The sequence below is a fragment of the Phyllostomus discolor genome, chromosome 8 (genome assembly GCF_004126475.2).
Source record: "Phyllostomus discolor isolate MPI-MPIP mPhyDis1 chromosome 8, mPhyDis1.pri.v3, whole genome shotgun sequence".
Classification (NCBI taxonomy): Eukaryota; Metazoa; Chordata; class Mammalia; order Chiroptera; family Phyllostomidae; genus Phyllostomus; species Phyllostomus discolor.
This window is the reverse complement of record NC_040910.2, coordinates 54,212,465-54,240,030: the sequence shown is the minus strand read 5'-3', so window position 1 is coordinate 54,240,030 and position 27,566 is coordinate 54,212,465. Positions and strand designations below refer to the sequence as shown.

General features: G+C 45.5%; 1 protein-coding gene across 4 annotated transcripts in view; it reads right to left on the bottom strand.

The window, feature by feature from the left end:
- DOCK5 (dedicator of cytokinesis 5) overlaps positions 1 to 26,969 on the bottom strand; it is a 197,792-nt gene extending 170,823 nt beyond the window's left edge. For all 4 annotated transcript variants that reach the window (XM_036032697.1, XM_028520001.2, XM_036032698.1 and 1 more), the window contains exon 1: positions 26,692 to 26,969. In XM_036032697.1, coding sequence (XP_035888590.1) covers positions 26,692 to 26,734 — 43 coding nt within the window. In that variant the 5' untranslated portion in view covers positions 26,735 to 26,969. The remainder of the gene's footprint in view (positions 1 to 26,691) is intronic.
- Positions 26,970 to 27,566: the final 597 nt, after the last annotated feature.

The window sequence follows — 27,566 nt, the reverse complement described above, 5'->3', positions numbered from 1 at the left end:
AATGCCTTAATCCACTGGCTGAGCATTCACAGGCACTGTGTAAAAAGGGGACAGGACAGGCACTGCCAGTCCATCTGGATGACACCACTGCAAAGCACACTGGCCTCGAAGACCCTCCCTTTTCCTAGGTTTTCCTACAGTCCTGTGGGGGGTGGGGGGTATTCCCTCAACCCTCCCACTTCAAGCTTCAATATAAAGCGAAATGATTCAGAAGCTTTCTAAACTACATACTTAGAATGAATCAGTCACAGTCACGTGACACATCCTTTCCAAACAGATTTCCAAATGAAATGGGATCCAGATGTTGTGGGCAGATGTGTATCCAGTCTGCGTCCTAGGTGGTACCAAGGTAATGAAGGCTCAGCTGATTTGGGCTTGATGAACACTAACTTTCCTAACTAGAATGCAAGCTCCTCCTTGGGCAGGGAGGACTCGCCCACTGCACTGGGCACAATGCTTGGTCCATAGCTAGTCCTTCAAAGCCAATAAATAAGTAAAATGAAGAAGGTTCAAATGTGTCAAATTAAGTACCAATTAATATGTCAGGAATGAAAATGTTTCCTGTGCAAGGTTATACAGATGGATGTATCTGGAAAATCTGGATCACCTTGTTAACTAAGACATCAAGCAAACCACCAGATTTTTTTGTGTGTAATAGCTATTTTATTTCAAATGGTCTTTACATGGAAACTTTACTTAAAAAAAAAAACTCAGATGACAAGCTATATAGATAACACTTCGTAGTTCATATATTCTAACCATTCCTTAAGACTCAATTGAAATGACTGGTCGAATTTACTGAGCACCTACTATACGCCAGGCCCTGTATGGAAATCTCTCCGGCACTTACTTTACCTTCACAGCCCTTTGTAGTAGGTTCTGAGATCCCGCTTCAGGGGTGAGGAAATGGGTTTGGCTGTTCCTTGGGCCGCCCTGATCTCTCCAATGGAAAGTACTCACTTCCTTTTCTAAAACCCTCTTTAGCATGTTTTGTGCTTCTCACGAAACAGATTCTTTTCTCATGTCCACACAATGATTCGGGATGTACCTACCCCGTCCCCTCTGCTCCACAGTATGCTCCTTGAAGGTGGACTATCTCATTCAAACACTGCTCCCAAGGCAGGCCCAGCAAACGCATACCAGAACCACTGCGAAGGTTCTGAAACAAAACACAATGGAGACCTGGGCCTTGTATCCCGAGGATACCTTCTGACCTCAGTTGGCGTTGTCCAGCCTTTATCTGCAGAAAGCTGTCCAGGTGCCACCAACTCAGGGATTTGAGACCACTGTCTTACTCAGCTAGTTCACTGCCTACTGGCACACTGTGCGCAACCAACAAAATTTATCAAATGAAAGGGTGGCTTAATGAATAACCATTACTATGAGATGTCATTCAAGGTACATACAATTGTTTTTCACATGGGCACAGAACACCCCTGCCCAAACTCTGCCAACATCTGGACCTACCTCCCGAGGTAGCACTGCCCACCTGACCGACCTCGCTCAGGTCCGGCCACAGTGGCCCTCCTTATAACAAACCCTCTGCCTGGAGTGTCTGTGCCCTAGATTTGCATGGCTCGTTCCTTCTTTTACTCAGATATTTCCCCAAGTGTCACCTCCTCAGAGAAGTGACCTCTGACTACCCTGTCGAAACTACAGCACGCAGCTCACGGCTCTCTACAGCTCCGTCATCTTGGATCGACATCTCCCAGCCCTAACATGAGCTGACAGCACCTTATGTATACTTCAGGTGCACTGTCGGTTTCCTGCCACTGAGGATGCAAACTTCCGGAGGTTCCGGAGCCCCTGAGGAAACAGACAGCCTGCCCGGCTGTTCACGCCTCCAGCTGAGGTGTCTCAGAGGGGCCTGGTTTCTCACTACAACAGAAAGGAGGCCTGGCTGACCTTCCAGAGTCTCCCAAGGTCTTGGGAGAATGAAATCTGACAGACACAAAAAGCTAATGCTTAGATATCATCTAATGTAGGGGCTCTTCTTAACATGGGCTCTGTCAGTCCCTGAACACTCTACAGACTTCCTTCAAGTCGCATGTGCAATGTTGTCCACAGGCATACACACAACTTTCTGTGGAGAGTCCACAGCTCTCAGGAGAGTCTCCAAGGAGCTTTATTTCTCAAACAAGAAGCTCAAATTCTGTCACCAAAAACCCTTCATTATGGATGAGGAAACTGAGGTCCCCAGAAGCAACTTAGGTAAGATCATGCAGCTGGTAAGGGACAGAATCCAAGCAGAATTCCATTTGTCGATTCCCAAGCATTCCCAAGCACCCTCTCCAGCCCTCCAATGTTTCCTTAGAAGACGGAACCTCCACCCCTCACAATGCCCCATGGACACTCTGGGCCCCGACCCTAGAAACCCTCTTCATTTGTGTATGACTAAGCCTTGGGCAAAACCAGTGAGGCGTGACTTCCACTGCTTAACAACTTAATCTTCTCAAATTTGCATGTGGTGAGACCATCAGACAGGGGTAAAGGCCCAGATCTGCCCTAGGCCTCTTTCAGATGGCATTTCATACCAACTAAGTGCAGCCACCCTCTCGGTCGCTCGCTTGCTCACCCGGCGCCCTCAGCAAATAAAGAACTCCTCTTCTCTGCCACCAAGGGCTCCAATTTTCTTGTGATTTCTCTGATGGTCAGTGTCAAGGAGATACCCACCCTCCACATGTCCTGCTGGCTATTCTCTCAATATTGTGGATTCCAAACCAGCCCTGCTGCAATGGGGAAAAAATGTTCAAAAGCCATTTGGGAGGAGTGCACAGGGAAGGTGTGCCAGGAAATACGGGCAGGAGCAAGTGCAACCTCAGTCAGAGCACAGATCTGACCCTGGCCAGGTGGCTCAGTGGGTTGGAGCATCCTCGGATATACCAAGGTTTAGGGTTCAACCTCTCATCAGGACACACACAAGGAGCAACCAATGAGTGCATAAATAGTGGAACAACATCAATGTTTCCCTCTCAAATCAATAAATAAAATTTTAAAGAAGCACACAACCTGTCCTCTACTTAAGAGATGTGCTGTATTCATGGAGCGCTCTGCACAGCACAGAGGCCCACCGGGGCTACCTCAAGAAAGGGGTGTCTGGCCCTGGGACTGGGGAGCTGCTGAGAATGGGGGGCAGCACCAGGGCCTGGATGCCCCCCACAGGCTGCAGGGTTTGAACTCCCTTCTCTCTTACCTCTGTTGCCATGTGGTTTTCATTTATAACTTTGGCTGCTATGTGCCTCCGGTTTGCCATGGATTCTGCTGTCATATGGCACCCTTTCAGTTTCTGCCTCTGGCAAAACAGATCTTGGGAATCCTCCATTCAAACTTCCAAGACAGGGATCCTGATCAACTTTGTTTATTTCTTTGTGCCAAGACATATGTCACTGTCCAGACTATGGAATGGCCTCTGTGGGGTGGCGGCCCCACCCATATGCCAGTCAGCAATGGTCATGGCAGTGCACAGGGTGTCAAACACAGCTGCTACCCAGGCCTTCCCTCAGTCCCCTGCACAGGCTGTGCCCAGACAGGTACGACAGCGACTATTTGCCACGCAGGCACTCCACCTGGCTGTTCATGGGATGCTGACATGCACTGCCAGTATATGTTCAAGAATTCTGGGAACCATCTGTTTATCTGCAGGCAGTTTGAAGCTGGCTATAGGGGGTATGGACACCACAGACATGGGCAGATGCTACCAATTAGGGAGTGCTTTTTCCTGGATAGCCAGTCTGCTAGCACATCATGCAGCCTTAACAATGGTTAAAGAGAAAGAAAAAAATCAAGTAAACAAGGCTCCCCCACAATCTGACAAAAGCTACGTCATTTCCCTCCTCTCCCTTTCACCCAGCCTGTGCTCCGGCCATAATGGACAGCGTCCTATCCCTCCACTTGCCCGGAAAACCTGCATTTTAGACAACGCTGATGCTGAGCCACATCTCCAGCCTTCCCAAACTTGAATGTCCATCTCTGTCAAGTTCACTTCTTCCCTGAAGCCTCCCCACTTCCCTCAGTTACAACAACCTCTGTGCCTCCAAAGACTGGAACCCAGGCTGAACTTCTCTGCACCCCTCTTCGTGCTCAGCCTTCCATGAGTCAGTGCAGCCTCCTACCTTAGGTGCTGGAGTTCCTCATAAACCTCCCAGGAATGGGATCTTGTCCACGTCTCCTCTGGATCCCTGCAGGAGCTGAGCATCTACCTGCCCCTCAGTGAGATGCCCGATGAGCACATGGTGAATAAACACAGAACATGCATTTCCACAAGTCTGCCAGTAACACAGCTCTCCTTTGGCTCAATGCACCTTCAATTTCTGACCTGCTAACTCGTGAGTGCCCTGACAGGTCTGAGCCCTGACAACCAAACCAACAAGGGAAATCAAGTCTGGAAGGCAGATCAAGTATGTGCCTGGTGTGTGTGTGTGTGTGTGTGTGTGTGTGAGAGAGAGAGAGAGAGAGAGAGAGAGAGAGAGAGGGAATTACTTCAACTAGATCCAAACACCTGCAAGAGGGGGGACATCAGGGATTAAACTTTGATCTAGCAGCAGCAGAATCATACTTCAAATCACACTCAACCCCAGGTTAAAACTGATCTCCCTTTAATACTTTGGGAAACATGGAGCATTAGAGGACATCTCAGAACTGGAAACCAGATTAACAAGATCACAAGTTCAATGTCAGGCATGGAAAACTAGCTCTTCATGTTATGAATTACTTCATGTATGGTTACAGCCTGAACAGTACATAAAAGCTGCCAAGAAGTGAGAAGAAATACTATAAGATTACAACTGGCATGTGAAGAAAGGGCACAAATAAATAGGCTTCTCTGCCCCAAAGCTTCTTCTAGATGAAACCTCCTCAGTGAGTCTCCAGGCAGAAAATTCAATGGTACATCCACCGGTGATCGTGACTTTCTCCTGGTCCATGGCTGTGGCCTGACGCTGCTGGATTCATTTGCATAAATTTTCAAAAAGTGAAAATCCTTCCCATTCTGAGAATCTAGAAGGTTGTAGAATATATTATCTCTATTTTACAGATGGAAAAACTCAGTGGAAGAGAGTCAGCCACTTGACCGCATCTGCAACGGATATGGAACTGCAAGCCGGCATGCTAATCCCAGATCCTGCTGGCTTCATGTCGCCCACTGTCGCGCCAAACCCTAAATGCCCCAGAATACAAAAAACAAGTGACCTTTATGAAATGAGTAATTCCTGAAGCTTAATCCAAGCACATGGTGTCACAAACCATGTAAAAAACAAACAAAAAACCAACTCAGAGCTCAGACAAAAGAACATGGCAGGGTAACGATCTCAGCCAGAAAACAAGCCCTGTAATGTTCCAAAAGTATAAACCCCTGCCACTCAAGGCTGCTGGTAAATGCCAGAAGATAGAGACACATTCTGGTGGAATACAGATTTAGTTGTAGATGTCACTTATATTTCCTCCATCTATCCTTTCCGGATAGGAGCTCTTTCAGAAAGGTAGTGATACAAACTTTCCCTAAGGTTTTAAACCTCCTTAGCATGGAATTTTGTCCCCTGGGATCTTAAAAAAAATCAAACCCAAAGTAAAGAAGGGAAATAAGTAAACAAATGAAAGCAGAGATGCACAAGGCCCTAAATCCTCCCTAACACACCCTGACCTGATTGTTAAAAATTCAGTCCTTTGGGCAACAAATGAGGGGCTCCCTGTTTTCCTGGTCTAGAGTCTGTCCTCACGTCACTGCATTAAATCAGAATCAAAATGCCACCAGAGGGGAAAACTGATGGGATTATAGGCTGCTTCATGAAGTGAGCCTTTTGCTTCTGAAATAAGTCATGCTGTCAAAATCTGAACTGAGCAGGCAGACTCATATCTAATTCAGGATAGAAAATATAAGAGATTAAAAATTTCCAAGGCTCTTGGCTTAGATCAGAGCTTAACCATGGAAAGAATTCTCCTACAGACTCAAACTATTCCTGGGTGTGTGAGCCTATGCAGGGCATCCCTGAAGCGCTCAGACAATCAAACCAGCTGAAGTGGCAACCCTCACACTGTCAGAGATGAACTGGGCTCCCCCTCTCCCTGGGCATACAGTGTTCTTCAGAGAAATGATTCCAGAGTATTCCATAGGCAGGGAACTCTGTAACTCAAGTAGGCATCAGTCTTCCTTAAGGAAGGCCTACAGGCCCATCAGATTACCATCTAGTATTCTGTTCTCAATGGATTCCTGATTCTATGATAATCTGGGTGATAGGTCCAGAAATGGTTACTGGTCACAGGTGTCCAGCAGTTCATGAGGCAGAGGTGACTATTCTGGGATACTTTGTCAGGCGAAAGGAAAGGAAAGCAGCCTTGACAAAACCCTGCCTACTCTGTTTTTCCAGCACCTTACTTACATAAACCTCATAATGGCCCCGTGAGCCACTGGAGCATGGCAGGTGCTCGGCAAACATGTCCCTTCTCAGAGCAGGAACTCAAGGGACCCACTTCGAATGGGGCTGCACATTCCAGGTGACCTGACCCAAAACATCCCTGTGAATTAAGTAGGTAGGTGTGAGTGTGTTATTCATTTATACCTGTTAGGGTCCCCTGCATCAGTGAGTGCCATTCCAAAACCACAGGAACAAAGAATGAAAAGTCCCATCACCCAGAGACCAAGGAGTTCAAATAGCTTCCAGGAAGATTCTTGCAAGACCAGGCCATTTCTGGCCATAAAGCCTTCAAAACTGAAAATAGGCTAGACTCTAGGCTGGACCTTTTGAGGGCAGGAACAGGGTTAACCAATCATTAACAACTTAAGAATCAGGCCTGCTCTGCAAACAAGGGCACCTGATTGCCAGGCTCAGCGCACTGTCAGGCAGGCTCCCCACCCCATGGGCTGGTAGATAATGACTGTGTACAGCCCAGGGTACCAGGAAGTGTACTGGTCTTATTCCTATTTTCTCACTTGGCTTGGAGCCTGATGTGACTTCACAAAGGCAAAGAGCAGTAAAAGGTGGCAGACTTGGACTTTAAAATTCCAGCCACAAGAAGCTGCTCTCCAGAACTTTCCACTGGCTGCAGTACCTGCTTTTGCCTCTACCCTGACAATGCGGCTCCTAGCATGGCTTGGCCACAGGACCCTAGCTCCAGTCTGCAGGACTACTAGTGGTAACCCGGGTTCTGATGTTAGCCTGCCCTGTGCCACTGGGCAAATCGTCATCTGTCTCAGTCTTCTTCAGTAACTCAGAAGGTGACTCTCTGTTAAAAATGTAGATCATATCAGAGATGCTGTGAGACTACAGAAATAATTTATATTAGATGTTCTGCTTTATTATTGAAATGCTTTATTTTATGTACTACAACACCAAGTGCTGTGTATACCACCCGACTGTGTATTACTTTATCAAAATATGACAGTATTTTACTGTCTTCAAACAGATACAAGAGACAAAACCTGAGACAAATGGTTTATCCTCCACAAAACAGTCATTTAGATCAGAAAAACCACCAACAAATTAAAATTAATGAGACATAATTCTGCAAGTTTTAAATTTTAGTATCATAAAGAGATGAGGCTTGTATTAACATGAAAATTCCATTTTGTACTTAACTAAAGCAAAAGCTTGGATTTGGTTTTTGATTATAAACAAAGAGACAGTGCATCATAAGTAATTAACTGAATGATAGAAAAGCATATGACATTAAAGACAGTCATCAAGAATACGGGAACATATAAAGTTTGATTTTTGCTAGAAAGTCAGGAGTCAGCACAGTCTGAGAGTCAGGGCAGAAGACCTACTTGCCAAACCCAGCCAAAACATCCTGTGTGATTGGGGCCAAACCACCAAAACAGGCTGTTTCAGCTACTGGATCTCCAAAGCTGAGGCAACAGCAGCTGTCGCCTTTAAGCCTCAAACTGCATTCGTAGTAATAGGGTGATTAAATTCCACTTATTTATTTGTTTACATGGGGGAGCTGGAACATGGGAAACCCATTCATACTGCACAAACTTTAAAAGGTACAAAACTATTCAATAAAAGCTCTCTGCTGGAGACATCCAGTCACCCATTCCCTTCCAAGACACAATGAATAGACAATTTCTTGTCTCACTTTCAGAAATGGTCTAGCATTCACAAGTACCCACGAACACATACTTTTCTTTGTCTTCCGTATTCCATGCCTAGAACAGTGCCTGAATAGGACACACTGCACCAACATTTGTTTAGTGAATGAAATTAATATTATGCACTTTTTGCATCGAGCTTTTACTCAAATATATCTTCGAAATGAACCCTATCAATGTATTTAGAGCTGCTTCATTCTTTTTCTCTCTAAAAACTAAGTTTAATATACATATAGAGAAGTGCATGTGACATACTATACATGTACATTTCACTAAGTTTTCATAAATTGAATGCACCCCCTAACCATTACCCAGCTCAAGAAACAGAACCCATGTGACTAATAATCTTAATGCGAGTGCCCAGCACATCTCCCACCCCTTACCCTGCAGATACCTATTCACTATCCTCACTTGTAAGAAGAGTAGTTTTGCCCATATTGGTACTGACAGAAGTTGAATAGCACAGTATGTACTCTTTGGTCTGTGCCCTCTTTCACACAGCCATGCTTGTGAGACGGACCCATAGTTTTGCCCATGCATGTCGATCATTCATCCTCACTGCCTTATAGTCCTTCACTCTGTGAGGACACCACAGTGTATATATCCACTTGACTGTTGATGGGCATCAGTGTCATGTCCAATCGGGGGCTCTGCTGAAGAGTGTACTATGAACATTTTGCACAAGTCTTTTTGTAGAAATATACTTTCATTTCTCCAAGAGTGGGACTGCTAGTTCACAGGGTAGATGTATGCTGAACTTAGTTACTAGGAACTGCTAAACAGTGTTCCAAAGTGGTTGTACCTATTTAAACTCCCACCAGGGCATGAGATACCCTATTGCCGTACATCCTGGCCAACACTTGGTATTTCTTTTCTATTTTTAAATCAATGTAACCCGCCCTGGCTGGTGTAGCTCAGTGGATTGAGCTCAGGCTGTGAACCAAAGCATTGTAGGTTTGATGCCCAGTCAGGGCACATGCCTGGGTTGCAGGCCACGGCCCCCAGCAACCACACATTGATGTTTCTCTATCTCTTTCTCCCTCCCTTCCCTCTCTAAAAATAAATAAATAAAATCTTTAAAAAAATAAAAACAAATCAACGTAACCCTTCTGGTGGGGTTATAGTTGCCTAGCATTGTGTCTGCATCTCCCTAATGATGAATGTAGATGGGGATCCCTCCATCTGTATATTACACACTTGGGTATCAGTTATTTGTGCAGTGCCTATTCAAATCATTCACCCATTTTTCTATTAGGTTATTGTTTTCTCTTATTGATTTGTATGTAATTCTTTACATAGTCACAACATGATGTATCAGGAATATCTTGTCCCAGTCTTTTTAATCTCTTTTAAGGATGTTTTTTGGTGAAAAGAAGTTCTTAATTTTAATATGACTTGTTATGTTATTTTTCTTTTAGTGTTTTTGTGCCCTGTTAAGAAATCTCTGCCTACTGTCTAGTTAAGAGGATATTCTCTTGTGCTTTCTTTTTTAAGCCTTTTCTCTTTTTTTAAGCTTTCACTGTTTCACCTTTCATACATTTGGACTCAGTATTTTCGTACGACATCAGGTAGACAGGGGTCCAACACACTGTTCAAACAGATAACCATTGAGCACACACCCTTTTTTGAAGAGCTTGCCCTTTAACCACCGCATGTCAGCCCCTCTGTCCATCCTGAACCTGATTCTCCCTAATGGCCAGAGAGCGCTCCACTGTGTGCCCGGCCATAAATCACTCATCCCATTTCCAGCTGTGTGGCCTATGAACTGTTTTCACAGCTCTGCTATAAATAATGCTGTAATAAGTAATTTTGCCCCTACATCCTTCCCCACATGTGTTAGCACATCTGTGGGTAAACTCATAAAAATGGAGCTGCTAAATCAAAGGGCATGAACATTTTCAATTTTAATAAATATTTGATATGGGTTGCACCAATTTTAATTGGATTTTTCAAACCATAACAAACGGGCCCTGAACCATGTGGTTCAGTGGGTTGGGTGTCGCTCCCCAAAGCAAGGGGTTGCTGGTTCCACTGTCGATCAGGGCACATGTCTGGGTTGTGGGTTTGGTCCCTGGTCAGAGTAGGTATAAGAGGCAACTAACTGATGTTTCTCTCCCTCTCTTTCTTCTTCCCTTCTCCTCTCTATAAAAACAAAAATAGGGGACTTCAGGTCAAGATGGCAGCGTAGGCAGACATGGCTCGCCTCCTCACAGAACCACATCAAAACTGCAACTAAAATATAGGACAACCATCACTCAGAACCATCAGAAATCGAGTTGCATGAACGTCTGACAACTATGGAATTAAAGAAATCACATCCATCCAGACTGGTAGGGGGGATGCAGACACAGAACTGGCTGCTCCCACATCCACATGTGGTGGATAAAAATTCGGGAGGGATATATCAGGAGCAAGGAGTCCAGCCCCATATCAGGCCCCTCAGTCCAAGGTTCCAGTACCAGGAAGATAAATCCCACAACTTCTAGTTGCAAAAACCAGTGGGGATTGAGTTGGTGGAAGAAAATGCTAGAGCCCCAAGCAGTTCCTCTCAAAGAACCCACCTACTCAGAACACGGACTCACCTACTCAGACTCACTCCCTCTGAGCTCTAGCACCGGGGTAGCAGCTTGAAAGGCACCAGTGGTATACAGGGAGAAACTAAAGTGCCTGGCATCAAGGTGAGCAGAGGCCATTGTCCCTTTTCTAAACCCTTCCGCCACAGAGATGGTGAGATAGTGTCATATCTGAGACTTCATCAACCTGGCTAATGCTGTTTGACCTGCCTAGAAGATCCACTGGGGCTCCGTCCCACCCAAGCTGCTTTTCCACATAAATACCTAGTCTTTTCTCATGCTTCACAACTTCCAAGCAACAGTTGGAAGCAACTGTTATCAAACAAGCAACAGTTGGCCTCAGTGAGCTCCAAGCCTGGCACTGGCAGCTGCCAGTCTAAAGTCACAGCTTGCCTTCACCTGGGAATCTCCGAGCCCAGCATAAGTAGCAGTCATCTCAGATTGCTTTACAGCTCAGGTAGGGTCGCCCCAGGCAAAACACAGGTGGGGGCTGATATCAGACTGCACCACCCAGGAAACTCCAGGGCCAGAGTACCCAGTGGACAGCTACAGACCATGTCAAGAGCACCACCACCCTGCCCCTGCACAGCTGATCCTCCATGGAGGGTGGAGGGTGGTAGTCAGTGATCACAGCCAATTCTTGCAGCTGACTGGCCTGGGTACATCCCTCCTATTGACCTGCCAACAGTAACCAAGGCTCAACTACAAGAGGAGGGTGTACTCAGCCCACACGAAGGGCACACCTCTAGTACGCAGTGTGAGTGATAGGGAAGGCTGTGCCACTGGACCCTACAGGATACCTACTACATTAGGCCACACTACCAAGACACAGAGTCAGAGCAGCTCTTCCTAATACATAGAAACAAACACAGGAGGCTGCAAAAATGAGGGGACAAAGAAACATGGACTAAGTGAAAGAAAAGATCAAAACTCCAGAAAAAGAGATAAACGAAATGGAGATAAGCAATCTATCAGATGCAGAATTCAAAACACTGGTTATAAGGATGCTCAAGGATTTAGTGAGGACCTCACTAGCATAAAAAGATCCAGTTAAAAATGAAGGATTCACTAACTGAACTAAAGAACAATTTACAGGGAAAAAAATAGGAGAGTAGATGAAGCTGAGAATCAAATCAATGACATGGAACATAAACAAAAAAATGACCAATCAGAACAAGAAAAAGAAAAAAAAATCCAAAAAATCTAGGATAATATAAACAGCCTCTGGGACAACTTCAAGAGGCCCAACATTCGCATCATAGGGGTGCCAGAAAGAGAAGAGAAAGAGCAAGAAATTGGAAATCTATCTGAAAAATTAATGGAAGAAAACTTCCCTAATTTGGTGAAGGAAACAGACATGCAAGTGCAGAAAACACAGAAAGTCCCAAACAAGATGGATGCAAAGAGGCCCACGCCAATGCAAATCATAATTAAAATGCCAAAAGTTAAGAATAATGAGAAACTCTTAACAGCCACAAGAGAAAAGAAGTTAGGTACCTACATGGGGAGTCCCCATAAGATTGTCAGCTGACTTCTCAAAAGGGATTGCACAAGAAGGGACTGGCAAGAAATATTCAAAGTCATGAAAAGCAGGGACCTACAGCCAAGACTGCTCTACCCAGCAAAGCTATCATTTAGAATTGAAGGACAGATACAGTATTTCCCAGACAAGAAAAAACTAAAGGAGTTCATCATCACCAAACCATTATTATATGCAATGTTAAAGGAACTTATTTAAGAAAAAGAAGATCAAAATTATGAACAATAAAAGGGATAAAAATACAAATCTATCAACAATTAAATCTGAAAAACAAACTAAGCAAATAAGAACAGAGACAGAATCATGGATACACAGAACATTTTGATGGTTGCCAGATGGAAGGGGGATGTTCGAGAGTGGGTGAAGAAGTGAAGGGATTAGCAAGTACAAATAGAAGTTACAGAATAGCCATGGCAATGTCAAGGACAGTATAGGAAATGGAGTAGCCAAAAACCTTATATGTATGACTCATGAACAGGAACAATGGTGGGGGGACTGCCTGAGGAAGTGGGGGGTGCTAGGTGGAGGGCAAAAGAAGAAAAATTAGAACAACTGTGCTAGCATAATTAATAAAATGTAATTTTAGCCCTGGCTGGTGTGGCTCAGTGGATTGAGTGCCGGCCTGTGAATGGAAAGATTGCTGGTTCAATTCCCAGTCAGGGCACAAGCCTGAGTTGCTGGCCAGGTGCCCAGTTGGGAGCATTTGAGAGGCAACCAATTGATGTTTCTCTAACACACTGATGTTTCTCTCCCTCTCCTCCTCACTTGCTTCCCTTCTCTCTAAGAGTAAATAAATAAAAACTCATTAATTTTAAAAAGAGGAAACATTTTCCTCAAACTGCCCACACAGTATTATTATAAGACACCATATAGTAGAATTTCGACTACACCAAAGTTCCTACCATTTTTGAGCCTTAGGGCCCCCTTTCCAAAAACAATTAATGTATAAACTATGCTTCTGGTGTCCACTGATTGGCAGAGCCTATAAAACCATGTAAGTTCATGGGAACTGTGTGTCCTCAGAGCCCTATTAGGTGGAAAGTAAAATGAGTCATGCTGTCCCTATTAGAGGGGCAGGGCCTTCTCTGTTTAACAAAGAGGAGTGAGGACTTCCGGCCAAGATGGAGGTGTAGGTAGACACACTATGCCTCCTCGCACAACCAGAATAAGGTCAGCAACAATTTAGAAACAAGATAATAACCAGATCTGACAGAAAATTGAACTGTATGGAAGTGGGACAGCCAAGGAGTTGAAATATACATATTCATCCAGACCGGTAGGAGGGGTGGAGTTGGGCAGCCGGACAGAGAGGGGTTGTGGCACAAAAAGTGGTGGCACTGGACGCATAATGCATCCCAGGCACATAAGGCATCCTGGGCGCAAGACTGCAGCAGGTGGACCCTGGGCATGCAGGTGGCTGGCAGACCCAGCAAGGCGGTGATTGTGAAGCGAGGCACTATGCACAAGGCGTGTGGCTGTCTGGGCGATCCCACATCCGCGCACAGATAAACCAGGCAAAACTGGGCAGTAAGACAGACCGCCCAACCCAGGGTCCCAGCATCAGGAAATAGAGCCTCAGGACACTGATTGAACACACCTGTGGGAGTTGAGGCCCAGGGAGAGACTCCCAGCCTCACAGGAGAGTTTGCTGGAGAGACCCACAGGGTCCTAGAATGTGCACAAGCCCACCCACAGGGGAATTAGCACCAGAAGGGCCCAGTTTGCTTGGGAGAAGGGACCGAAATCCAACAGAGAGCAGACCCCACCCCCACATAGTGTCACAACCCAGCAACTGGGTTGCCCCACCCCAGTGAACATCTAAGGCTCTGCCCCTCACAATGTAACAGGCCTGACGAGGCAAAAAAAAAATGGCCCAAACAGAAGAACACATCAAAGCTCCACAGCAAATACAACTAAGCGACGAAAAGACAGCCAACCTATCAGATACACAGTTCAAAGCACTGGTGATCAGGATGCTCAAAGAACTGGTTGAATTTGGTCGCAAATTAGATGAAAAAATGAAGGCTATGCTAAGTGAAATGAAGTAAAATGCACAGGGAACCAATAGTGATGGGAAGGAAACTGGGACTCAAATCAATGGAGTGGACCAGAGGGAAAAAAGAAACAACCAAACAGAAAAGAATGAGGAAACAAGAATTCAAAAAAATGAGGAGAGGCTTAGGAACCTCCAGGACATCTTTAAATGCTCCAACATCCAAATTATAGGGGTACCAGAAGGGGAAGAGGAAGAGCAACAAGTGGAAAAGTTATTTGAACAAGTAATAAAGGAGAACTTCCCCAATCTGGCAAAGGAAATGGACTTCCAGGAAGTCCAGGAAGCTCAGAGAGTCCCAAAGAAGTTGGACCCAAGGAGGAACACACCAAGGCATATCATAATTACATTAGCCAAGGTAAAAATGAAGGAGAGAATTCTAGAAGCAGCAAGAGATAAGGAGACAGTCACCTACAACTGAGTTCCCATCAGACTGTCAGCTGATTTCTCAAAAGAGATCTTGCAGGCAAAAAGGGGATGGAAAGAAGTATTCCAAGTCATGAAAGGCAAGGACCTCCATCCAAGATTGCTCTATCCAGCAAAGTTTTCATTTAGAATGCAAGGGCAGATAAAGTGCTTCTCAGATAAGGTCAAGTTAAAGGAGTTCATCATCACCAAGCCCTTATTTTATGAAATGTTAAAAGGACTTATCTAAGAAAAAGAAGATAAAAACATGTATAGTAAAAATGACAGCAAACTCACAATTATTAACAACCACACACAAACAAAAACAAACTAAGTAATCAGCTAGAACAGGAACAGAACCACAGAAATGAAGATGACATGGAGGGTTAGCAACAGGGTAGTGGGAGGAGGAGAGAGGGGGAAAAGGTACAGAGAATAAGCAGCATAGATGGTAGGTAGAAAATAGACAAGGGGAGGGCAAGAATAGTATGGGAAATGTAGAAGCTAAAGAACTTATGACACATGGACATGAACTAAAGGGGGGAATGTGGGTGGGAGAGGGTATGCAGGGTGGAGGGGAGTGAAGGGGGAAAATGGGACAACTATAATAGCATAATCAATAAAATATATTTAAAAAATAGTGAGCACAGGTGCCTGCGATTTGCTCCAGCTCTACCTGGAAACCAGGTAGAGACATTGCCCCTTTTGGGGGTGGGGGTCTGTCTCAGCGGGAGGTGAGGCAGCATCTCCTCCCCGGGACCAAGCCCTCTGTTCCACTGGAGAGAACAGAACAGGAGTTGCATCTGCCTTGGCAATAAGAAGTTCTGACTCAAAGTTCTCCCAGGTCAAGTCTTGAGACTATGGCCATTTTGTTCAAAATACAGGTCTACGGAATAAACCAAAGTTCTCCTACTTCTAGGTCATCCTTCAAGATCAACACATGACCTTTCCTTCACCCCTCAGCACTCTGTAAACCACAGTGACACTGCTCCTCAAACATGCCATGATATCAAGACACTGTCGCACCACTAACTAATTTTGCAACTGACACCATATCGATACCTAGTGATCAGTGGCCTCGTAGCAGGCCTGAGACCACATAGCCACCATGGAATCCACAGCGTGACTTCCACTTTGCTGGCTCAAACCTCCAAAACAAACTTCCTGCCCAGAACTCTTGAAAAAGGGGAAGATGAACCTTAAAGGAAACCATCAACAAAATGAAAAGGCAACCTACGAAAAGGAAGAAGGTATTTATAAATCATGTATCTGTAAAGGGTTAATATCCAACATACATAAAGAACTCATACACCAATCACAAAATGGGCAGATAATCTAAAGACATTTCTCTGAAGAAGACACACAGATGACCAATAGACAGGACAAGATGCTCAACATCACTAAGCATGGTGGAAGCACAAATCAAAACTGGGACAGAACAGGAAGAAGCTAAGAAAATCCCTTGGCAAGTGGAATGGGGAAACTGAGACAGACAGCTGAACACACTGGCTGAGCAGTTTACACTCAGTGCAGAAGGTCACCAGGTGGAAAGCCCCAGGTGCCTAGTTACGGGCAAATAGGAAAACAAGGCTCTTGTCCCCAGGGTGGCCTTTCTTCCCCTGACCTATCACTGGTCATGTGGTTTCGACCCCAAGACCTTTGTGCCCTGGAGGTAAGTATGTCTGGGCCTCACTCAGCTGTATTTCAGCCAGTTAGGTAACACCGGGACCACATGTAGTGACTAATGACCAATCAGCAGAGACCCCGACCCTGAAAGGACATACCTGAAAAAGTTGATGAATATTCTACTGAGAGGTTCCCCTAAGATCCCCCCACACATACCCTCACCTACCCTCCCACCCCCAAAGCCCTCTCCCTCCCGGAGTATGCCTGTGCCTTTCCCTTCTTCCTCTTCTTCCCCCACAAGCCTGCATCCTATACTCTAATGGTCCCCAGGAGACTTGCAACCGTAGGAACAATGGGCAGGGAAAGCTCACCCTGGGCTACTCCTGTACCCCAGAACACTGTCTCCAAGGCCCCATTTCCTCTGACTTCCCAGTGAGCTGACAGCAGCCTGGCCTGGGCTCTCTCCTATTGCTTCTTCTACCCTAAGCCCTTCCTTGTCTCACTGTCCCAGCCTTAATAAACTTCCTCTCATAATCACCTGGACTCATGTTGCAATATCTTTCCTACACAAAGTCAAGAACCCAAACGCTACAGGCCGGCCTGGGCCTAGTCCCCTTTCCAGTAAGAAAACCACAACGAGATATTACCTGACACCTACTAAAATGGCTGTCACCAAAAAGATAAAAGATAGTAAGTGTGGTGAGGAAGTATAGAAAAGGGAACCCCTGTGCACTGTTGGTGGGAACGTAAGTTGGTGTAGCCACTATGTAAAACAGTATGGAGGTTCCTCAAAAATTAAAAATTGAGCTACCATATGACCCAACAATCCTACTTCTGGGTATTTATCCAAACTCATAGATACAGAGAACAAATTGTTAAAGCCCAGGGGGAGTGCAGCAGGCAAAATGGGTGAAGAGGGTCTAAAGTGGGGGTATCAAACTCATTTTCACCGGGGGCCACATCACCCTCACAGTTGCCTTCAAAGAGCCAAAATAATTTTAGGACTATATGATGTAACTACTCCTTAACTGTTAAGGAGTTAAAATTACATTCAGCCCTCTGAAGGCAACCTCGAGGCTGATGTGGCACCCAGTGAAAATGAGGTTGACACCCCTGGTCTAAAGGTACAAACTTCCAGTTACAAAATAAATCAGTCCTGGGGATGCAATGCATTGTACAACATGGTGTATACAGTTAATAATAATGTAGTGTATCTTTGAAATTGCTAAGACAGTAAATCTCATTAAAGTTCTCATTAAAAGGAAAAAATTGTAACTGTGACTGATATTAACAAGACTTATTGCTGTGATCATTTGACCACATACGTAAAAATCCTTATGTTGTATACCTGAAATGAATATATGTCAATTAAGTCTGAATTAGAGAGGGAGGGAAGATGATTTAATAGCCAATCTTATTTATAACAAAACCTCTACATGGAGGAAACCCAGGGAAGGCAGAGGCAGGCCTCCCCTTCCCCCAGGCTGTGTGGAAGGACTCACTCTCCAGACTTGCAGGAATCGTGATAAAGGAGTGTGCTCTCTCCAGAGTTAAAAAGAGAAATGAAGCATCTAGAAGACAGCAAGTTGAAACACCAGTTTGCTCCTGGCTGTGCGATTTTGGTAAGTCCCTTTATATCTCCAGGGCATATTTCTGCAATAAAATGAGGATGTGAGCCAAGAGGTGATGCTTACAGAATCTGCTGTTAATATTTCATGATTCTGTACACTAAAGGGCAAAGCTGTCAGATTTCTACAACTGAGCCTTAGGACATTCTTATAAGTGGTTCCTGGGAGAAAAGGCTGGGGAGTGAAAGTTCTATCTAGTTCCAGGCTCCTATAGCACATCCTGCTGCAGGTACCCAGGTAACAAACTAGTCGGCAGGAAGCATTCTTACTCACCTTGGGTGAGTCAGCAAAGAGCCATTTTCAAAGAATTTGTCTCTGCTGCAATTTCCTTCCCTGGAGTTGTTTGAAAAGACAAAGAATGAACTCCCAGGAGTCAGAGAGGGAAGCTGAGGGGTTAAACACAGTTTAATGAGGTGTGAAAATGTAAGAGAAAATGACACAAACGGGAAAGGTGGGTCCAGGAACATCAAGTCATTTGAACAGCAGCAGCTTGGCAGTGACACAGACCTTTGTGTCAAGGACAAAGACCACTTTTGTCTCTTGCTCTGGAACTGGCTGCCAGCGATTCAGACCATCCTTGGCAGGAGCCTGACCCCCAGCCTGGCCCGAGAGAGGTCGCAGCCTGAGCATCATCACTCGGATAAACAAAATGAACACAGCCATCCTCTGCTTTTCCTTGCTCACCCAAATCTCGGCCTCAAAGTCTTTCGCTAGCCTGATCTCAAAATCACTTTTTTAAGCTTAAAAATGAAACATTGTGGTATGCTGGAGGCTACTTACAAACCAATGTCAAAGGCACCTTACCCCTAAATGATTTAATACCTCCTTTAATGCCCACAGAGAGCAGGCATATCGTGGGTGATTTTACCTGTCAGGTCAGGGAGAAAACTATATTTCCCTCCATTGAATTATCTAGTGAAGGACAAGCCATGTGAGCTTAGCCAAGTTCCTAGGCCACGGATATGGGTCCAATTCTATTACAACTCATTGCAAAGAAGTGAAGTGAGTTCTAATAGAATTGGACCAACATTCCTTTTTAAATTCTTTTGACAGTACTTAAATACTGTTTACGTACAGTTATAATTATAGTGCAATTATATTGAACAACATTGCTGGAAATAAACTAGATGCTAAAAAAATTGTGCTTGATGTAAAAATTCATTGCAGTGAGATCGGATTCCTTACTCCTAGAACCTGGTTTGTCTCTTAAAAGTCAGATGAGGACAAACCACAAATCAACTTAATTTTCAGCTAACATGATGGCAGACTGACCACCACAGAAAGGCTTCTGAAAATCTGGACAAACTAAAATTTGAGTAACTACTACCTTTCCCAAGCCCCTTCCTTGCCAGTCCTCTAAATTACTTTTTCTTCTCCACGTTCCTTGTGACCACTTACCTTTTTTCTGTCATTATCCTGTACAGAGTATATACGTGTTTACTTTAAGGCAGCACAACCCCTTGTCGGTCACGGGGAGCAACAAATGAACTGAAATGCCTTGCTGCTTCCGTGAGGTGGCATCTCCTTTTCTTCCCAGCTCCTGTGCAGAACACAACACTAATCCAATGACTCAGAACCTCCTAAACCCCATTCGCCACCATGGTCAAGCTTTGCTCTTCCCACTGAGCCAAGGCTACAATGTACCTTCCTCCATGAAGCTTTCACAGATGCCAAAAAAAAAAAAAAAAGAAAACGCAAAGCCTCCTTGTTCCCTTCCTGTGTTATAATGCAACATTCAAGATTTCAATGTTTACAGGATCCTTTGCATAAACAACTCATTAAATCTATTCTATTATTTAAATGATTCTTTGCCTTGCTGCTTGGAAACTCTGCAGCAGACACAAAGGATTTAGGTAGATGATAGGCTCCCCACTTGTTTATCCCTTCATCACTGACTGGTAAGCGCTGACAGTGAGCCCTGCAGTTCCCAGGGCTGGGCACACCGATGAAAAGAAGACATTCCTGTCCCCACAACTACACAACCTAGTCTGGGAAGATAGACAGCTGACACAAACAAAGACACAGGACCGTTGGAGATCATATGAAGAGAACAGAGGAAACAGGACAGACATGGAGAGGTGTGGGCAGGCAGGACAAAGACAGTGGTATGACTGGCAAGGGTTCTCAAAAGGATCTAAGGAGGGATTATTCAGAGACCTGAACCATACAAGAAAATGACTCCATGTTCAATTCTCTTTCTATCCAAGACGGCTGACCCTCACGGATTCTGTGTGTGTGAATGCCCCCACTGGCTACAGTGCACTTGCAACCCCCAAAGCAGCACTCCTGGTTTCTCGAGCTCATTTGCAGATGCACAAACAGGCAAAGATGACATGCAAGTTCCCAGTTGAGGTTGAACCAGGTGACACTCTCCTTCCTTTTTTTCATCCTCACCCAAGGACCTTTTATTGATTTGAGATAAAGAGAGTGAGAGTAAGAAATGAGAGAGAGGGTGGGAGAGACATGTGAGAGAGAAACATTGATCAGATGCCTTCCGCACTGACCCCACCAGGGATTGAACCTGCAACCCAGGTATGTGCCCCAACCAGGAATCAAACCCCAGATCTTTCAGTCCACTGGATGATGCTGCAACTGAGCCAGGGCTCTGTCTTCTTGTTTCAGTTCTCATTCTGTATTCAAGTGTACTTTTTGCCATCTATTTAGTGTCACATTTTTCTCATTTTTGTGCTTTTAGTTGATGATTTTGCTTTTTAAAATGCCCCCCAAGCACAGAGCTAAAGTGCTTGTCTAGAGTTCCTAGGTACAAAAAGGCTGTGATGTGCCTTATGGAGAGTATATATATATGATAGATAAGCTTTGTTCAAGCAAGAGTTACAGTGCTGTTGTCCATGAGTTCAATATTAGTGAATCAACCAACAATGCATACTAAATAAGGTCTGTAAGCCTTAAACAACAACACACATAAATTAAGGGGATGTATTGATCAGTTGATGAAAATGTGACCAGAGGCTCAAAGGAACCTGGCCTTGCGTTTCCCCTAGGAGCACAATTTCAGTACTCACTAATTCAGAGGTTGCAGTGACTTTGCAGAGCACGAACTGCCTCCCACAAAGAAGGAAACAGCACACTGAAGAGGAAGTTTCGGTTGCACACAAGCCTCCAGACCTTGACAGGCAACCGCATTCAGCCAGCTCCAGTGCACTCCTGCTGTGTCTCTGCTGCCTCCACTTCCACCGTCGCTTCTTTCCGCAGCAAGTCATGCTGGTCCTCCTTCAGTGGGAGGAATGTAAGATTTCCTTTTTCAATAATTGTTTTAAGTAAAAAAGAAAAAATGCAGGCAATGTAAAAAAATAGTGAGTAGAAAAGAATACAGAAGACAAATGTGCATGACAGTGATTATGAAGCTACCACAGAAGGGCACCTCGACGTGGCAGAGGTCAAAGTGGCAGCTAAACAGCTGACGTTTGGGGAACATGTGGTGAAGAGTTTGGCTTAGGAGTGAGATTTATGACCGTGGATGAGAAATATATCTTCTATGAACCTCAGTTTTGTTTTAATCTGGAAAATGGGACAATATGTGAGAATTACAGCATTATCTCAACGATTTAATGAAGTAACGTGTAAAACAGCAACATAAACTTTTTGGTCTCAGAACTTCTTCCCACACGTAAAGTTATTCAGCCCTAGCTGGTGTGGCGCAGTTGGCTGGAGTATCATTCCGTAGACCAAATGGTCATAGGTTCAATTCCCAGTTAGGGTATGTGCCCAGGGTTGCATCCTAATCAATGTTTCTCCCTCCCTTCCTCTCTAACTCCACTCTTCAAAACAATGAAAAAAATGTCCTCAGGTGAACATTAAAAAAAAGGTTACTGAGAACCCCAAGGAGCTTTTATTTATGTGGGTTACATCTATAATTATTTACCATATTAAAAATTTAAGCTGAAACATTTGAAAAGTTTTTACTTGTTAAAGTTAACTATAAAAAACCCAATCCATGTTAGCAAAAAGTATGTATTTTTCTTTAATCAAAACTACTTTTCCAATAACTATGTCTGGTGTCAGATGGGTACTAGATTTATCTGGGTGATCACTTCGTAAGGTATATAAATGTCTAATCACTATAACGTTGTATATCAACTGTAGTTAAAAGATAATGTTTTAAAAATTACTTTTCTAAACAAAACACAGAGAGGAGGGCATTGTTTTGGATATTTGTAAATCTCTTTAATGTCTTGTTTCACAAAGGCTGTTGGCTTCTCAGGTCTGCTTCTGCATTCAGTCTGCAGCCCTATCACACTCCACATGGCCTCTGGGAAACCACTCTGTATATGCATGAGGGGGGCACTATGAAAACAGGTCCATGACATCTTAGTGTTATTGCCAAAAGAGTGTTAACCTCATCGACCCCCCAGAGAGTGTCTCTGAGAACCCCACGTGTCCCTGGAACGTAATGAAATAAAGGGCTCAGAACAGCGCCTGTCACACAGTAAATCTTTAATAAATACTCTTCTCTATTTCTCCATTCTTAGCCTCAATGTTGTTAGACCATGAATACACTGGGACAAGGATTTCTTCAGTTCATTACAATTGTGTAATATCCAGCCCAGTGTCTCCTGTGGACAGATGATCGACAAGTGTTTCTGTTGTTGCTTACCCCAGTTCTGTAACTACTTAGCTGTGTGATCTTCAGCCATGGCTTCTTAACCTGCATTCAGATTCAGGGGACCAATGACTTGAAAGAGGAAAAGTACTCCTTTATTTTCTGACACCCAGCATGTACTTCAATGATGACTACAGGCAATGAAACCAGAGTTCTACCAGCAGTACCAGCAACACAGTCACCAACAGATCACAGGTATTTTCCCATCACACATGGTTACTGCAGACACCTTAAAAAATCCTTGGTGCTCATCACTAACTCAGAGTATGGTGTTGTCAGATCTACCACTAGACCTTGTTCTTTAATGTAGTAATAAAGAAGCACGTATATTACAACATCACAGATTTTGAAAATATCTCAAAAACTGTATTTCAATACAACTTGATTTATTTTTAATCCTTCATATTTAACTCTGTGCACTTAAAAACATTATTCTGAGAAAGGGGTCCATTGGCTTAGCCAGATGGCCAAAAGGTGTCATGCAACCAAAAAAGTAAAAGCTCATTTATCTCTTCAGGCACCAAGTTCCTCCCTGAGCTTTCTGAGACCCCCCTCCCAGCTGTTACCCCTCCAGCTGGAGTATTTGGAATATGCTGCCCTGGTGGGGAGGAAATGGGCAGACATCCACCCACACCTGAGTGAGTTAGCAAAGCATCTGCTTTCAGTTTTTATACCAGCACTGGAGAAATTTACTCTACAAACTTCAATGCTTTTAGACTCATGGGACCTAGCACAGCTAAAGGGCTGAAAAGCTAACACTGAAAGCCAATGTTCCGCCAAATGACCTGTTATCACATTATAAAAAAATACATATCACAAATCCCAACAATAATGAATTATTTTGCAAAGAGTCCATCATCAACACAGTCTGGGTCTGCTCTTGATAGAAATAGCAGGCTTACAGTAAATGTGCCTATAATCTGAATATTCATCACTGATTTTTGCTTAAAATGTGAATAAAAGTGTTTATAGGCTCAAACAGAACAAAGGACAAAAAGAAAAAGAGAAAGAAAGAACCAAGGAAAAGAAAACAAGAAATAGGAAGGAAGAAAGAAGACTTTTCCAGGGCTATGGGGAAGAGCACTTTTTCCAACGCACTCAGCACTTCACACCTGGGTACTAACGAACCAAGGGTTTAAAGGAACAGGCCTACTGGTGCCCTCGACTGATAAGATAACACACAGGTCAATCAGGCCCACCTGATGCTAAGGATTCAGCCGACAATGCTATGTTTAAGAACTAAGGAAGCACAAACAGACTGCATTTCAGTCCCTGTAGAAAAATCTAGGCTATGTCCAAGACAGCCAACAGTGGCCCCAAGATAACATGAGAGAGCAGAGACTGCTGGACTCACTGCCCACAGTGCAAAGTGAAATGGAAGAGCAACCCTCACACTGAGTAGTCCTGAGTCGTTAAAAGGCTTCCAAATGCTCATCACATTGTTTCCTTCGCCTAGAAACAAAATCTGTTTAGCAGACACTCAGAAGTGACAATTGCCTCCCAAAAGTCCAATGAGCCAATTTTTCCAATTAGACTTAAACCAGTCTGTCTATTTTATGCTTCCTTGTTTCTCAGAAGCATAGCTCATGTTTTTACTTGCAAAGGAAAGACAGGCTGAAGACTCTCCTTCAGTAGTCCATCTAACAGAACAAAATACAACTCTTACTGGAGGAAATGAGATGCTAAAACCTAGAGGGGAGAAGAAAACTTTTTAAATCATTGGGAAGTGAGGCTGGTGCTTTAGGACGTCATCTCAACACTGAAGATGAGCAGTCACTGAATGGACACTTCACACCAGGTCTACTTCCTGAGTGACAGGAACAGAAAGCCATAACCCCCTGGTTCACTGAAGCCAAGGATGAGAGGCCACGTAATGAAACTCAGTCTGGTCTACTGCAGGAATGGTGAGGAAGAGGTGTGGAGGTCTGAGGTCTGTGAGTACCACATCTGAGGGTGGGAGGGATTGGAGCCCTGTGCAAAGGTCTAGATTTGGGGATGCAGAAGGTAGGAGGGCACTCGGCACAGGGGAGAAGCACAAGGGAGCAAAGTTCACAAAGGAGGGACTCTGCGCAGATTGCACAAGAGTGAGAAGGGCAGCGTCTGCACTGCAGGGTTAATGAAAGGAGCCAGGAGAGATAAGGGTGCTGAAGACATGCTGAACTGGATTACCGGAACCTTGCAAGTTGGGCTCAGTTTAGACTTTACCCGTAGGCCAAGGAAGGTCTCCAAGCAGAGAGGAGATATGAACACCGATGTGCTTTAGGAATAAACAACAGAGATTTATTCCTGGACAATCCGTCCTAACAGCGGGTTCTTTTGTGAAATACAGATTAATCAGAATCTATTGTGGCCAGCAAAAAATTATATCCTGGAGCAGCTTTGCTACCTGTGCCCTGGAAATGCAATCCAAATACCTGACTCCAGAACATACCATGAGAGAAGGGGAATACCATACTTGTTCCTATGACTAGCGCAATAGAAACCACATTTTGGGGCTACATTTCCATTAACTATACCAAAGTCCTAATAGTTTTGGAAATAGCTTTTATGCTGTTGAACAAAGTTAGAATTGATAACCCTTTTGTAAGCAGTAACTAACAAGCAGGCACTGCTCAATATGCTTTAAATGAATCCCATCTATTATAGAGCATTTCACTTCCATAACAGCTGGCTACTGATTATCACCTATGAGTCCCTGTCTGAAGCCTCATGACCAAATCTTGACCAGGTGGTGTGGGGAAGGAGAAACGACAGCCACCCATTTCTGAGTTGTAACCATGGTATAGTGCAAGGATCCTACAACAAATTTAAACGGAAAAAAGGCTTTGGAATAGGGGAACACAATGAATTATATTTATTATTATTATACTACATATATACTTAAAGGCTCACAATCTAAGAACAACATAGTAAATATGAGTCTCTGTTTGCTTTTATTAACTGACTCATGGCTACAGAGTTAAAAAAGGACCTAAAGATGTTATCTCTGAAAGGGACTTTGCCATCAGAAAGCACAGGTTAGGTTCGGGGACCTCTCCCTAGCAAGGAGGGAGGAGAGGAAAAATGGGGTCGGGGAAGGGAATAAAATAAAAGATTAGATTGGATTACAAAGAAGCCAAATGAATGAATCTGAGAGGAAGTGATAAAATTCAAAGCACATTATCTGTGTATACTAGGAAATTGCTCCGAAATCTAATTGCCACTGGTCATCGCCCCGCTAACAGCAGTCTTCCCACAAGACCTGAGCAACCTCACTCCTTGATGAAAAGTAGAATCAAGATTTTCACCTGAATCAAAACCCGCCGTGCAGCCATCGATTGTGAGGAATCCAAACCAACATGGCAGCAATCCCTCCGCTGGTCGAGGGGGCCTTCCAGCACCGCCTCTGTGAATGCCAGGTGCCTAGCAGGGGACGTGTCACAGTTCCCTTAATACAACGTCCTGGGCTAATTCCGCGACGGAACTCGGGGTTTAGAAGGCAGTGGTAGACCCTCTCCTTACACTCCGTTAAGGGATGAGTCCCAGGGGCCGCCACCCCCGTTCCCGTGTCACACGCTTCCTGTCTCTCCCATCACATCCACACAACTTGATTTGCCCACTCACTTTACAGCTGTTGTGAGCATCCCAGCCCCTAGGAGGAAGCGAGGGAGCGGCTTTCTACTCCCAACTCCTCACTTTGGAGCTTCAGAGAGAACCTAAGAAGAGGGGGGCAGAAAGCATTGAACAGGGAGCAGAACTCTGCCGATCTCAGCCAGTTAAACTCCTGAATGAAACCTCACTATGGGGAGGAGGGAGGCGAGCGCCAGAGCTGGTCCCACAGGGTAACCGGCGAGCGCCCTCGCCTTTGACGTTTCCAGTGCGCAAAGCGCTGAAGTTCTGGGTTCGAGAGCAACTTGGCCCCTCCCTTAACCCAAGTGCTAAAGGCACTTTTAGCCACTCGGCCCTCCCCAAACCCGGAGTAACTGCCCCCGCGGGGCTTCAGGAGAGGGCTCTGATCCCTACCCGCTCCACACTGCGGCCGGGGGAGTGGAGCCCTGGCTGCGCCCCTGCGGGCAGCGGGGGCCGGATCCCGTGCCGCACGGCGCGCGCACCCGGTGCACCGCGTCCGCCACCCAACTTTGAGCCAGGGAGGGCCGCTCCCGCGCACTTAGGGAGCACTCACCAACCCCGTACTTCTGCCGTTTGGTCGGGATCCAGCGGGCCATGGCGGCCACCTCGCCCAGCAGCGCGGCGGCTACAACTCCTGGGGCGCCGGCCGCCGTGCCGCCGAGCTCCTGCGCGCCCCGGGTTCCTCCGCCATGTTCGGCAAACTTCGCCCGCTCGGCGGACTGGCTTCGCGCTGCGCTGGCCTGCGCCGTCCGCGCCCGCCCACCCGGGATTCGCTCGGGCTCCCGCCCGGCCCGTAGTCACCTGCTGAGCGGGACGGCCGCGCCGCCCAGCGCTCCCCTCCTCCGGGCGCCGCCCCGGCCCCTCCCGCCGGCCGCGCCCTCAGCCCGCCTCCGCGCCCCAACTATTCTCTCCGGCCAGCTCTCCCCGGTCTTGACCGGCTCCGGGGCCGGCTCGCACTCCGGCTCCTCCTGGCGCACTTCCCTAAGCAGCTTCCCAAGGCAGCCTGGGGTCTGATTTGCCGTTGTGATGTTTTGCTTTATTTTTTTCTCTCCACCTTCCCTACTAGGATTCACCCTTCGAGACTGGATCTGTGGGGCGGGTTCCCCAGGGCAGTTGTCTGGAGGGCTGCGCTGGGGGCGCTGGGCACCCCAAGCCGGGCAGACCGGCCACGGATGGGCGAGGGTTGCGGGGTCCGCTCCCTTTGCGCGCGCCGGAGCCTGGGGTACACTAGAATGAATTGAGAGCTGCTTCTCGCCCCCTGGGACGCCCTCCGCGCCCTCCGCCAGTGCTCAGCGGCGCTCAATAAATAGTTGTTGAATGAATGAGCAGTTGACTACTGCGTCCACCCCCTGGAACTTCAACTGGAACCACGAGAGCCGGAAGCCGGACTCCAGGGCAGACAGATCTCCTGCACAGTTTATAACCTTC